This window comes from Gorilla gorilla, chromosome 21, assembly GCF_029281585.2.
Source record: "Gorilla gorilla gorilla isolate KB3781 chromosome 21, NHGRI_mGorGor1-v2.1_pri, whole genome shotgun sequence".
Lineage (NCBI taxonomy): Eukaryota > Metazoa > Chordata > Mammalia > Primates > Hominidae > Gorilla > Gorilla gorilla.
This window is the reverse complement of record NC_073245.2, coordinates 75,601,116-75,616,107: the sequence shown is the minus strand read 5'-3', so window position 1 is coordinate 75,616,107 and position 14,992 is coordinate 75,601,116. Positions and strand designations below refer to the sequence as shown.

The 14,992-nt window shown below is 55.1% G+C and overlaps 1 protein-coding gene across 1 annotated transcript in view; it reads right to left on the bottom strand.

Moving 5' to 3' along the window:
* The window catches only part of COL20A1 (collagen type XX alpha 1 chain), a 40,163-nt gene extending 25,303 nt beyond the window's left edge, over positions 1–14,860 (bottom strand). The window contains exons 1-5 of the mRNA XM_055372634.2: positions 13,257–14,860; positions 11,287–11,378; positions 8,596–8,706; positions 1,263–1,406; positions 719–898 (exon numbers count right to left, since the gene is read on the bottom strand). Of these exons, the coding sequence (XP_055228609.2) occupies positions 719–898; positions 1,263–1,406; positions 8,596–8,706; positions 11,287–11,368 (517 nt within the window). The 5' untranslated portion in view covers positions 11,369–11,378; positions 13,257–14,860. The remainder of the gene's footprint in view (positions 1–718; positions 899–1,262; positions 1,407–8,595; positions 8,707–11,286; positions 11,379–13,256) is intronic.
* Between the last annotated feature and the right edge of the window lie 132 nt (positions 14,861–14,992).

Here is a 14,992-nt window from a genome sequence, read left to right as displayed (position 1 = left end):
GGGGGAGCCCAAGTCCAGGGGACCCAGCAGAGCCCAGCACCCTGAGGGGAGGACAGCAGCGGATCCGAGGACCCTCTGGAGGGGATATGCCCAAGTCTGAGGAGAACACTTCCTTCAGTTCCAAGTCTGACGGGGGAGGTAGAATCCTGCTTCTGAGGACCCCAATCTGATGGAGGAGACAAAGCCAGGCCCTCCCAGTTCTATGGGGAAGCCCAGCCCTGCCTATGGGGGCCTTATGGGCAGAAACAGTGCACTGCCCCCGTCTGTGCCCACCCCTTACCTGGCTTCTCTTCTGTCCTGGTGTGGCTCTACCTCTCCACGCCTGGGGCCGGCTGGGCAGGGCCCTCCCTCCGGGGCCCCCGGACCAGCTCTGCTCCTGATCCCACTCCTGGGGGAGCATGACCCACCCCTCTCACCACCCCCTAGACCCAGGCTGGAGGTTCCCAAAGGGGTCAGAGGTAGTGGGACCACCTGCTCCCAGTGGTCTGGCTTGAGTGAACCTGGGAACATGGCAACCTTAAGTTAAAGCCAGAGACCGTGTGGTCAGACAGGAGGAAGAACTTCCCGGCCTCGTGATCAGAGACCGTGTGGTCAGACACGAGGAAGAACTTCCCGGCCTCGTGGTCAGAGACCATGTGGTCAGACACGAGGAAGAACTTCCCGGCCTCGTGGTGGGAAATGTGGGAAACCAAAGGTCACTCCCTCCCCAGAGACTTACTCTCTCTCCACTCTGACCCACCACGAGTGGGCGGATCCTGGCTTGGTGTGAAGGCAACTTGGGGCTCAGAAGCCTGCTCAAGGTCTGGGCTCCCCGTGTGGGAGGGGGTGGGCTCCGGGGCTCCAGAGCTGAGGGGCCTCTGGCTGCTTCTGTCCAGGGAGCTACTCTTCAGATCCTCAACTGCAGGGAGACACAAAGAGCCATCAGGGTGGGAGTGGAGGGCCTGGTCCACTGGGACAGCTGCACATACACCCCTTCAAGGGCGCATCTGTGGGTGCTGAGGGCCCAGGAGCCTGGGAGGCATGCAAAGACGTCAGGGGCAAGGCAGCCTTGCTGGTGAGTCAGGACTTGAACCTGCCCCTAGCACAGCCCAGAACTGCTTCACACATACCCACCCCTGGGGCTGGAACGCAGCCTTGAGGAGGGTGGGACCCCGGCCTGGAGGAGGGTGGGACTCAGCTGGAGGACAGTGGGACCCCAGCCCAGAGGAGGGTGGGACCCGGCCTGGAGGAGGGGGTACCCAGCTGGCAGACGGTGGACTTACTCACAAACTCCCTCCGAGCTAGCAGGAAGCGCCCAGAGCCAGTGAGCTCGAAGATCTGCAAGGTGTAGCCCTTGGAGGGGCTCAGGCCCCCCACTGTGGCCTTAGGGGTCTTGGTGGTCAGTATCACCTCCTGTTCTGAGTCCCCTGGGTAGGGGTGGGGAGAGCTTTAGAGGCCAAGGTGGGCACACGTGTGTGCATCTGTCACGGCGGGGAGTGAAACCCTCTTGGCTCCTCCTCCCCACCCCAGCTGCTCCCCTTGAAGCCAGGGAGACAGAAAGGGAGAGGGTCTGATGGAAGGGACGTGGGCTCCTGGGTAATAATGTGACAGAGAATGGGGGTCTTGGGGCAGTGAAAAGAAGATGTCACTTACTAAACCCCCCTAGAGGAATCCGTAGCATGGTGAGGTGAGAACCCATCAACCCTCAGAGATACTGTCAAGGTATGAAGACAGGGCTGCCCAGGGAGGGGATGACGACCCGAGGGGCCAGGTCCAAGAAGGAAGAGTCTGGGGCCAGGGCCCTGCCCACTCCCACAGGCTCCTACCCTATGGGCTGCACTGACCGACCAGCTGCAAGTATTTTCTGCTGTGTGACTGCATGATTCTAAAGTTAGGTCTGGATTTCAAGTGTGAAAAGCAAACAAATGATTCCAAAGGGGACACTGTCATATTCTCAGAGGAAAGAGCAAGAAGAAATGGCCTTGAAAGAGCACTCAGGAGGCAGCAGTCAGACCTGGAGAGGCACTGTGAGCACTGGGTGATTCTCTGGGTCTCAAGTGCTAAGACAAGGGAGAAAAGGGCAAGAAATCCACACTTGCACACCTGGAGGGAGGAAGGGAGGGAGGAACCCACACCTGCACACCTGGAGGGAGGAAGGGAGGGAGGAACCCACACCTGCACACCTGGAGGGAGAAGAGGAGGGAGGAACCCACACCTGCACACCTGGAGGGAGGAAGGGAGGGAGGAACCCACACCTGCACACCTGGACGGAGGAAGAGAGGGAGGAACCCATACCTGTGCACCTGGAGGGAGAAGAGGGAGGAACCCACACCTGCACACCTGGAGGGAGGAAGGGAGGGAGGAACCCACACCTGCACACCTGGAGGGAAGAAGGGAGGGAGGAACCCACACCTGCACACCTGGAGGGAGGAAGGGAGGGAGGAACCCACACCTGCACACCTGGAGGGAGGAAGGGAGGGAGGAACCCACACCTGTGCACCTGGAGGGAGAAGAGGGAGGAACCCACACCTGCACACCTGGAGGGAGGAAGGGAGGGAGGAACCCACACCTGAGCACCTGGAGGGAGAAGAGGAGGGAGGAACCCACACCTGCGCACCTGGAGGGAGAAGAGGGAGGAACCCACACCTGCACACCTGGAGGGAGGAAGGGAGGGAGGAGCCCACACCTGCACACCTGGAGGGAGAAGAGGAGGGAGGAACCCACACCTGCACACCTGGAGGGAGGAAGGGAGGGAGGAGCCCACACCTGCACACCTGGAGGGAGGAAGGGAGGGAGGAGCCAGCACCTGCACACCTGGAGGGAGGAAGGGAGGGAGGAGCCCACACCTGCACACCTGGAAAGAAAACGGACACCATCCTCCCTGTGCAGTGAGTGGCTCCCCACAGCCCTACCCAGCCCCGCGCCAGGGAGTGACCAGCCAGGGAGGACCCTCTGTTCTCGGCTGAGCAAATGGGAGGCAGGGGTGTTGTCATTACTATCAACAGCTAACTGTTATTGAGTTTTCACTGTGTGCCTGGCAGTATCCTAAGCATTTCACAGGTATCAAGCTTCATAATCTTCACAACTCCATTACACCCATTTTATAGACAGGAAAACTGAGGCACAAAGGACCAATCACACAGCTACTCCGCAGTAGAAGTGGGGTAGAAGCCCAGGTCTGTCATATTCCCAAGGCTTCCTGCACAAACATGTGATTAACAAGCAATGACAATAATGAAAAAGTTTTATGACATTTAATATAAATATAGAATTTTAAAAGCCGGGCATGCCTGTAATCCCATCTACTTGGGAGGCTGAGGTGGGAGAATCACTTGAGCCCAGGAGTTTGAGTCCAGCCTGGGCAGTATAGTGAGACCCCATTTCAAAAATCAATAAATAAACACAAGTGCTTGAAAATGGGATAAATATTATTGTGATGTTCTAAGGTCCTAGTGTTGCCTGGGGACAGCTGAGACAACCATTATGTATATCATATGCTGATAAATCAAGGCTGCATGTTGTGGTCGCTAGTGTGGTTACTTGAAGGGTAAAAGAATATAGAATCACCAAGTTGATGGCATCAGGGAATAATCACCCCATACCTACTGAACAATCTTAACTTCACAAGACACACCAGACATTATGTACCGCCAGCTGTGGTAATGCAGGAGTTACACAGCACCACTGATAAAGAATTCTTGTTAACAAATATAATCAAACTTGAGTCTGACCAAACTTCCAGGATGTAACTGCCAGTCTATGGGAGACAGGGTGGAGAGACGAAGGAGCGAGCTAAACGGCTCCCCAAAGATGCCACCGGCAAGAGAAGAAAGTGGGAAGTTCGACAGAACAATCTTGTTTCTTCTTCTACAAATAAATGTCAAGGAAAAGGGAGAGGGGGAAACTGCTTTAGATTAAAAATTGCTTAAGACACAGGAACCAAACACAGTGTGTAGACTCTGTTCACACCCCAATTCAGACAAATCAACTGTAAAAGACATGCATCAAGACCAGGCGCGGTGACTCACGCCTGGAATCCCAGCACTTTGGGAGGCCGAGGCAGATGGATCACCTGAGGTCAGGAGTTCGAGACCAGCCTGGCCAACACGGTGAAACCCTGTCTCTACTAAAAGTACAAAAATTAGCTGGGCGTGGTGGCATGTGCCTGTAATCCCAGCTACTCGGGAGGCTGAGGCAGGAGAACTGCTTGAACCTGGAAGCAGGAGGCTTCAGTGAGCCAAGATCATGCCACTGCACTCCAGCCTGAGTGACAGAGTGAGACTCCATCTCAATAATTAATTAATTAATAAAAGACATGCATCAAGTTAGAAAACTCTACACAACTAAATATTCCATGATAGTACTGAAACATTTTAAATTTGGGAGCTGCTCATGGTATTGGGGTTATGATTGAGTCTTTTAGAGAAACATATTGAAATATTTATAGACAGGATTATATAATGCCTGGGATTTGCTTTAAGATAATATAGAATGTAGAGGGGGGTTGAGGAGAGGGATATAAAACAATATTGGCCACACGCTGATAACTGCTGAAAGCTACATCATGAAAATGTGAGACTTCATTATACTATGGTCTCTTCTTTTGCCTGTGTTTAAATTTTTCCATCGAAAAATCAGTTCAAACAAAGACAAGAAAGCAGAGAATAAAAACTTATAACAAGTGTAATAAAAAGGGAAGATTATAGATATAAACTCAAATGTATCATTAATTTCATTAAATATAAATGGAAAAAATCTTTTAATAAAAAGACAAAGACTGTCACACTGGATGAAAACAATACCCAATTATATGCTGCTTAGAAGACACATCTAAAATGAAAGGCTGGAGAAAGATTAACAGTAAAAGAAGGGGAAAAGCGATTTAACGCAAACACTACCTGGTGAAGCAATAGTACCATCACAACAAGTAAGATGTAAGGAAAAAAACAGCACTAGAGAGATAATGAAGAGCATTTCAAAATGAAAAAGGGTCAACCTACCAGGAAGATACAATCATTCTAAGTTTGTATGCACCCAATAACAGAGCCTCATGCATAAAGCAAAGAACAGTAAGACAACCACAAGAAAGACACATCTACAATTAGAATGGAGATTTGAAATACTTTTTTCAGTAACAGCATAAGTAGACCCCAAACATAGTAACTATATAAAAAATCTGAAAAATAAGGTAAATGACTTAATTAGAACATTAGAAAACTCTACCCAACAACTGCAAATTGCATATATTTTCAAAGTCACATGGAACATTGACCAAAATTGATCATATGCTGGACCATAAAGGGAGGTACTTTTTTTTTGAGACGGAGTCTTGCTCTGTCGCCCAGACTGGAGTGCAGTGGTGCCATCTCGGCTCACTGCAACCTCCACCTCCCAGGTTCAAGCGATTCTCCTGCCTCAGCCTCCCGAGTAGCTGGGATTACAGGTGTGTGCCACCACGCCCAGCTAATTTTTGTATGTTTAGTAGAGACGGGGTTTTGCCATGTTGGACAGGGTGGTCTCGATCTCCTGTCCTCAAGTGATCTGCCCACCTTGGCCTCCCAAAGAGCTGGGATTATAGGCGTGAGCCACCGCGCCCGGCCAGCAAGGTACTTTCCAAAGGACTGAAAGCATATCGTACATTTCTGGCCACAATGCAATGAAGGAAGAAATCCAAAACAAAAAATAAGTAGAAAATCCCACATGTTTTAAAACTGAGAAACACACTTCTAAGTAGCCTATGGGTCAAATAAAAATATCGTAACAAAAATTAGATATTTTTACCTGAATGATAATGAAAATTCTACATATCAAAATGCAGCTATAGCTACTGCTTAGAAGAAAATTCAATAGTTTTAACTTCATATCTTGTAAAAGGGCAGAAAATCAATGAACTTAAGCATCCATCTTAAGTTAGAGCAGAAAATTAAACACAGAGTAAAAGAAATAGAAACAACAATAAAAAATAAACAAAATCAACGACAGACCAACCAAGCCAAAATGTGTTTTATTAAAAGACTAATAAAGTAAATAAACTTGCAGACTGCCTTTTGAAAGCAGAGAGAAGATTCAATCAATAACGGGAATGAAAAGGGTGCTATAACTATAGAGTCTATGGGGTAATATGAAAAACATTATGCCAACTAATCAGGAAATTTATATAAAATACAATTCCTATTTAAAAAACTAACTTACCAAAACTGACCAAAAAAATTAGAAAATCTGAGTAGTCCTATGTCTGTTAAGGAAATTGAATCAATTATATGAAGTATTTACACACACACACACACACACACACACACACACCACAAGCCCAGAAGTCAGTACCAGTGAATTCTAGCAAACATTTAAGGAAAAAAATACCACCAACATTACACAAACTCTTCCAGAAAACAGAATAAGAGGAATCCTTCCCCACCTCATCTTATGAGGTATAAAGCTGATACCAAACTTTAAAAGGACTTTATAAGAAAGGGTAGTTATTGGCCAATATTCCCTCATGAATATAAGTATAAAAATCTTAGATGAAATATTTGCAAATTAATTTAATAATATATAAAAGGGGATAGGCCAGGTACACTGGCTCACCCCTGTAATCCCAGCGCTTTGGGAGGTCAAGGTGAGAAGACTGCTTGAAGCCAGGAGATGGAGGCTGCAGTGAGCTATGACTGTGCCACTGCACTGTGCACTCCAGCCTGGGTGACAGAGTGAGACCCTGTCTCTTAAGGTATACATATATATATACACACACACACACGTATATATATATACACACACACACGTATATATGTATACACACACACATATATATGTATATATGTATATATTATGTTTAATATTTAAAAAATCAATCACTGTAGTTTACTACATTAATCAAATAAAAGAGAAAATAACCACCTCACTGAAGAAAAAGTTTGGAAAAAATAATGCATTCTCTTGACAAAAACTCAGCCTAAGTAGGAACAGCACAGGACTGAACCTGATAAGGTCCATCTATCTGGAAAAGGCAAAACAGAAAACAGCTCAGTGGTTACGGGCACTGGGCTAAGGGCTGACCTTGGGGTAACAGAACTGTTCTCTACATCAATTGTGATAGTGGCTACAGGATTGAATTCATGTGATAAATAAAAATCACAGACCTCTTCTCAAAAGGGTGAATATTTCTGCATGTAAATTACAGCTCAACAAAGAAACACAGGATACCACTGAACACCCACCAGAGTAGCTCCAGTCAGGCCGCCAAGCGTTGGTTGCCAACGGTGTCATGCAACGGAAGCAATCATACAGTGTCGATGGGAGTATACACTGGCACGACCCCTTTGGAAAATAGTTCAACATTTTCTACTAACGTTGAAACTGTGCACACACTGTGGCACTTCCACTCCTGGGTTTACACCCAGAACAGGCGCACGGACACCAGAAACACACGCAGGATCCCTCACACGGCGTCTACACAACAGCCAATCTGGACACAAGCCACACGTCCATCAATAGCAGAACAGATCACACAGGGGAATACTATACAGCAAAGAAAATGGGCGGCTGTTACACACCACGGGGCAAACCTCACAAAATGTCCACCAAAGACACAGACATGAGGGAGTCGCCACGGTGTGATTCCACTTAGAGAATGTTCTGAAACAGGCAAACTAGTCCATGCTGTTGCAGGCGGCCGTCCAGGGAGCAGGGGAGGGTGGACGTTGGCAAGGGCACCGGGGCACCTGGGACGGTCGTTTTCCACCCCAGGAGGGGTTTGAGTTGGCCACCCCACAGTGCTGATTCATACAGTTAGCATTTATGCCTGTGTGCTTTTCCATCTGAGTTTTGAAAAGCTTTAAAATTAGCACCCATTGTCAGGTTAGGACTATTCCTGCTCTAGGAACAGGGTTCCCTGAAAAGGTGTCCTCAAGGCCCTGCTCCTGTAAACAAGGATTAACGTGTGGGGAGCAGGTGCTTCTGGGGTTCGCTGTGCAGAGTCCAGGCTGTTCTGAATGCCCCTGAGGCATTGAGACTCGTTCTGAAGAGGGAGTCGTTTCTTTAAAAAATATGGACCGGGCGTGGTGGTTCACGCCTGTAATCCCAGCACTGTGAGAGGCTGAGGGGGGCGGATCACCTGAGCCCAGTTCAAGACCAGCCTGGGCAACATGGTGAAACCCCTTCTCCACAAAAAATACAAAAATTAGCCAGGAGTGGTGGCACACACCTGTACTCCCAGCTACGCAGGAGGCTGAGGTGGGAGGATCTCCTGAGCTCGGGAGATTGAGGCTGCAGGGAGCTGTGATCGCACCACTGCACTCCAGTCTGGGCAACACAGCAAGACCCTGCCTTTAAAAAAAAATTAAAAATTGAAATTAAAAATCAAAAAAATTAAAAGTATGTACTGAATGCCTTCTGCAGGGGCTGCGTGCCAGGGACAGAGGAGCCCCATTCCCTCTTCCATGTCATATGTGACGGGGGAAAGGAATGTGGGGACAGCAGAGACCAAGGCCAGAGAGGTGCTGACACTAAGGGGCTGGTGGGAGGGATGCTGTGGGCCTGAGTGGTGGCTGCGGCCACCACACTGACCGTCCTCAGCACGTGCTAATGGGGAAGGGGGCCTGGGAGGGCGCAGGTCCTCACCTGCCATGGGCTTCACCTGCACCAGGTAGCCGAGGCCGCTCCCCTCCGACTCTCTCCACTTCATCTGCAGCCGGTCCTCAGGCAGCACAGACAGCCTCAGGAGGCCACTTGCTACAGAAACAGGACATAGTGGTCAGGACTGACCTGGCCTCCCCATCCACCTAATCAGCTGTGGGGGGTACAGGCATCCTGCCCTCAGCATTTGGGAGGAACACAGTCCTATCCCGGGGGACCCCGAAGAGACAGAAGCCCACCCAGGGTGTCTGAGGCGGACTCAGCCCCACTTGGGGATATGAGGCCTCACCTGGGCGCTGAGGAGAACCCGGCCCTCCCCGGGGTCTGCAGTCACAGGGCCACTCCGGTAGCTTTGGTGAGAGGGAGTCCAGTCCCACCCAGGGAGGCCCCAGCCTGGCTCTCCGGGGGTCCTCCCACCAAGAAGAGGCTCAGGCCCATGTCTGGGAGGGCAGCAACCACCCCACTGATGATCGGAGGCCCCAAGCCAACACAGCAGCTGCCAACCTGCCCGGGGCCCTGAGCTGAGTCCCCTGAGCTGGGTCCCCTGGGCTGGGTCCCCTAGGCTGGGTCCCCTGAGCTGAGTCCCCTGAGCTGGGGCCCCTGGGCTGAGTCCCCGGGCTGGGTCCCCAGGACAAGTGGCCATGCAGCTGCAGACCCCTAGCTGCCAAGGTCACTGCCAGGTGCACGTGCCGCCTCAGTGGGGAGCGTGGGTGCAGAATCCCACACTGGAAGTGTGTGCACATTGGCACGTGTGTGCACGTTGGTACATGTGTGCGTCCGTGCCCCCAAGACGAGGCTGCCTCCCACGATGGGGGATGGGTGTCCAGGCCATCTGAGAGGAGGAGGGGGCGGCAGGGGCCTGGCCAACCTCCCAGGGCTCTGGAGAGGGTTGGTGCCCCCTGAAAGCTTCCGGGGCTCTGCAGTAGGGGCAGCTATTTTTGGAAAATGGGGACAGAGATGGGCTTCTTTGGGCTGCCCCCCGGAAAGCTGGGGCTCGGGGAAAGAACAGGGGCTGGGGGGCACTGGGGCAGACACAATGACCCATTCAGAGCAGGCAGCAGCTGGGCCGGGTCTCCGGATGGGGCTGAAAGGCAGGAATGTATGGGGGATGAGGAGGGGGCTCTGAAGGCCAGCTGTGAGCAAGGCCCCTCCAGCAGCCCCTGCTTGTGAAGAGCCTTCTGTTGCTCCACTCTGCCTGAGAATGTCAGGGACCCCTTCCCCAGCTCCCTGCTGGAGGACAGCACTGTTGGGGCCTGAGCAGGGCACTGGGCAGACAGCGGCTGGTGGGAAGGGCCCCACCCAAGACCATGCTCCCCTCCCTGGACTGTGGCCACACCCAGCCTGGGCCATCCTGGGAAGGGCTGCCCCAGCGTGTGGGCTCCCACCCGTCCTGGGCTGGACTCAGTGCCCCCAGCCCACCTGGCTGTCCTCAGGGGCTCAATGGCCCCCGAAAGGCCCTTGTGAGGGGTGGCCCCATCATGCTGAATCCTGAACTAGACAGAACTAGATTTACCTTCGCCTAAACTCAAGTTGTTTCTGTAGAATCAACTTACTGATTTGGCTCAAATTGACAGTGCAAGCTTCTTTCAAACTGAAATCTCAGCCCCCACTGGCCCCAGGGCAGGGTTACCCTGTCTGAGCTGAGGGGACCAAGGCACCTGCTCATGCAATGGTCTGTTACCTGTGTGCAGGGCAAACCTGGCACCTCAGCATGGCAAGACAAGCCATGAAATCCGGAAGGGTCTCAACAGGCGGCTCCACGCTACACCGGGGCTCCCACATCTCACCCGCCCTTCTGCAATGGCAGCGGCACGTGGAGGCTCCCTCGCCCCGGCCTGTCAGGCCCTAGTGGGGGTCCTTTAAACGCACAGTAGAAGGGGGAGCTGCCATCTCCTGCCTTTCACCCCAGCGGAACAAAACCATCACTCAGTGGGAGCCCAGAACCTCCCAGGAGCTTGCAGGTGCCGGGAGGCGCCGCATTGGCCCAGCCCAGGAACAAGTTTACAGCATGGCCGAGGCCCCGGAGCCTTCTCCACAGACACAGAAATTCACCTTCCTAGAATCAATCTAAACCCACATTTCTCAACAGGAGGAAGAAGCTGCTCAGACAGGTGAGCCCACAGCATCCTCTGCCATTTCCCTTTGCTGCCATGGGCGGTGCCCTACGTTACCCAAACGCCCCAACCAGCAGCAGCCAGACTGGAGGGGCCTTCTGAGGACGTGGTGCTGTCGCCCAGGGATGCGCACGGAGGAGGTGGTGCTGCGTGGAAATGCGAGTGCCGCACCGAGAGAAGCCAGAGGGCTATGTGCCCAAAACACCAGTGGGAGGCGGCAGTGGGAAGCAGGCAGGAGGGAAGGGAAGGCGGCTCCATCTTTACCCCAGCCTCCTGCTTCCTGGAGACTGCTCCGAAAGGTGTTCGTGGAATAACTCTCGGCCAAGCATTAATATAACAGAGAACTAAACCACAGAGATGCATTCCCAAGGAGAGGCTGAGGGTTTGGCGGGAGCACACGCTCCCTCCCGTCTTGCCTTTGTTGTGGGAGCTGCTGTGAATTCAGCACACACTCAACTTAGGAGGAAGGCCGGGCTCAGGGGCGGAGGGCTCGTCCCGCGTGGGCACTGGTGGGGCAGGCGTGGCCTCGGGGCAAGCAGGGGCCCACTGCCAGTGTCCTTACCTTGAACTTGCTCTCTTCCCAGGGTGGCGCCCAGCCACAGCCAGAGGCAGAGGCCAAGGTGTGCAGGGGCTCCGGAGCTCATGGTGCTCGGGCTGTGGCGGGGAAGAGGCCATGCCCTTCAGCCATCCCCCCGTCTGTCCCCTCCCTGACCACAACGCTAGAGCTTCTCCACATCCTCAAGAGCCAGGCAGCCTGTCCCCACACCGGGCTCCACCCCTCACATGTGTGAGGACCAGAGGCCTGCAACCTGTTGTCTAGCGGATACCTCCCAGCTGCCTAAAACTCAAGGACTCAAGGCTAGAGCTGGGGCTGCCTCCCACTCCCACCCCACTCTTGGCATTTACACCACTGGGGGCTGCTCTGAGTGACAACAGGACCCCCAGCCCCCAGTTGTCCCCATGCCCAGTGCAGGGGTGGCTGGGACGGGCACGGGGCCTCCTGTTTGTGGGGCTCCCGAGGGCTGTGGAGGGCTGAGGCAAGCGGCGAGCTCTCCAGGCAATGTCTGATTGCTGGACATGTGGAGTCCCTGCGGCCCCAGCCTCGCCCTGGAGGCAGAAGGGTCATCAGAGACCTGTGGAGGAGAGTGAGAGCTGCCTAGGTAGGAGTGGGGAGCGGGTGGGTCTGGGGGACGCCAGCCGGGGGTGCAGGGTGTGTGTGCCATGGGCACACGGCTCTGAGGCTGGGACAGGGAGGCGGCCAGGGCCACTGGAGAGCTCAGTGGGCTACAAGGAGGACCAGAAAAAACCAGGCCCGGCCCACTCAAAGGGGCTGGGAGTGGAGGTTGGATTTGGGGTGCTCTGAGGAGCAGCTGAGGGGGACTCAGAGGCCAGGGTGACCCAGTGACCAGTGCCCAGAGGTGCCACTCAGAGAGGTGGGAGCATGTCAGCTGCCAGGCCCGAGTCCTCCACCTGCCACCATGCCCAGGGCTGAAGGAGAAATGCCGGGGGTTCACTTGCACTCCGTTCCCCTGCACCCCCAGTCCCCTGCACGCCCCACTCCTCCACACCCCCGCTCCTCCGCACTCCCCCTCCTCCGCACTCCCCCTCCCCCGCACTCCCCCTCCCCCACACTCCCCCTCCCCCCTCCCCCCTCCCCCCGCACTCCCCTCCCCTCGCACTCCGCTCCCCTGCACTCCCGCTCCTGCTCATGCCAGCCCCTCACCCCATGCACCAACTCGGGCCTTCAGAAGGCAGACAGAGCACTCCCGGCAGGCCGGGCCCCTACCCCTCTGTGCTGAGCTGAGGGCATGGCTTGAGTGCAGGCCCTGGCTCTGTGAGCCCCAGCCTCCCACACAGTAGGGTTCTAGGGTCCTGAGTGACCCAGGCCCTCCCACCCCCTGCAGCCGAACAGAGACCCCCCCACTACACACCCCCTCCCAGTGTGTGACCCCAGTATCCCCACCAGGGAATCTGCTCCTCTGCAAGGGAAAGGCCTCACCCGGCGGGAAAGCCACCGGCTTAAATCAGGGATTTCATGCCCGCCCGGCCGGCCAAGGGCAGTCAGGTAAGACCCAGGCATTGGAACAGGAGGCACCTGAGGGCTGGGCTCCCGAACTGATCACAGAGGCACCAGTGGGCAGCCCGAGTGCCCCCAAGTCCCTGGATCCTCCCATCCCAGAAACCTGGCTTGACTCAGTGGGACCCCTGCCAGGGCCACAGGCATCCAGCCTGAAGTGCAAGCCGCTCTCTGCTCGATGTGCACCCTCCTCATTCCCCCACAGCCCTGGATGTTGTCTGAGACCCCCAGAAGGGAGCCCTTGGTGAGAGCTCAGGCAGCCCCGGGCTCCCACTGCCCCGGCCCCTCCTGGCCACACCCCGTGCGCGCTGGGCACCCCGGTCCTGTGGCTCACAGGGGCACTTGGCCTCTATCTAGACTTTTCTGAAAGTCAGTCACCCTCAGATCACAGGCTGAGTGGATCTCCTGGCAGCCCCTTATCCACCCAGCCTCAGGACCACACGGAAGTCACCCACCTCCTCCTACTCCTGGGACCCCAGTCCTCTCTCCTGGGGTGCGCTGGTCCACTCTGGTCCTACTGTGGCCACAGGAAGGCTGGAGCTTATGAAAGGCTTCTCCTCCACGGAAGTCACTGCCCCAGCCCACCCCCCGACCCACCCCTCGGCCTGCCCCTCTCTCCTCCCCTCCCTTTGCCCTCCACCCTTCCTGTCTGCCACCCCGGGCATCTCTCCAAGAACGGGGACCACAAAGATCCCAGCATGAAGGACCCCACTGCACAGCAGGGCAGGGTCCCACCAGTGAGGAGGCAGGGGCTGCACGGCCCAACACTTTTACTCCTCACTCCCAGAGGGTCCATCCTGCAAGGAGGGGCTCACAGGGAAAGCCACTCAGATGCCAAGGCTGCCACGTGTGGGTGCTGGACACTAGGGGTTCTGGCTGCCCACTGTAGGGAGCAGGCTGCAGTGGCACCTGGACCCCCACCCATGTGGTCACCCTTCCCCTCCCCCAGTATGCCCTCCCAGCCCATCCTGAAGGCTGCCACCACCCAACCCACTTTGCAGACTGGTGCCGGTAACCAGAGCTTTAGCAGGTGCCCAGGCCTGGAAACAGGCCCCTGACCCGACGGGACCCTGGGCTGCTCCCAACTGGACCAGCCCAACACTGGCCCTGCCCCTGCCCTGGCCCTGCCCGTCCCACCCCTGCTGTGACATAAAGCCCCACCTAGGCAGCGTGGAGTCCCGTAGCACCTGCCGGCTATAAAGGGCCCGCTGCTCACAGCTGTCCCTGCCCCGGGACTGCCTGGGAGATTACAGATGCACCCCAGCGGCCCTTGCCCAATGACTGTGTGGTGACGCAAGTGTGGGCATCCCAGCCTCACTGCACAGCCTCCTGAGACACTCACTGTCCACAGCTCAAGGTGGATCCGGCCAAGGCATCTGCCTCCCCGATACACCCGAGTGCACCCAAATACCTGTCCCTACCTCTGTCTTTAAGGACCCCAGCCTAATACCACGCGTCGCATGGGTGCTTCAGGGCCACTGGAGGCAGCTGTCGGCCTTGTGAGCCCAGTCCCCAAGTCCATGCCTCCTCTGCACTCAGGACAGTGCGAAAGGGCCAGCCCCCTCGAGGCCTCCCGACCCTGGGTTGCTTGAGGCCTGAGGGAGGATGAGCCTCTCCCGACCTCGCCTGCTGCTCTGGTAGCTGAAGAGAAACCACTTGGCCTGGCCCCAGGCTCAGCCTCCAGAGGCAAGAGATGAGCTGGAGGTGCTCGGTGAGAGGCCAGCGCTGGCACAGCGGCCACAGAGGAAGAGGTGACACCTGCTGGAGGCAAAGGCCCAGGCTGGATGCTGTGGAGGAGAGGAGCCAACCTCTCCACCACCTCCCTGGATCCCTGGGCCACACCGATTCGGATTCAGGATACACCTCTTCATGAGCACCTCCTTTTTCTCGAGACGGAGTCTCGCTGTTGTCACCTGGGCTAGAGAACAATGCCGCAATCTCGGCTCACGGCAACCTCAGCCTCCCGGGTTCCAGCGATTCTCCTGCCTCAGCCTCCTGAGTAGCTGAGATTACAGGCACCCACCACCACACCCAGCTAATTTTTGTACTTTTAGTAGAGATGGGATTTCACCATGTTGGTCAGGCTGGTCTCGAACTCCCGACCTCAGGTGATCCACCCGCCTCGGCCTCCGACAATGCTGGGATTACAGGTGTCAGCCACCGTACCCCGCCCATGGCCACCTGTTGCACA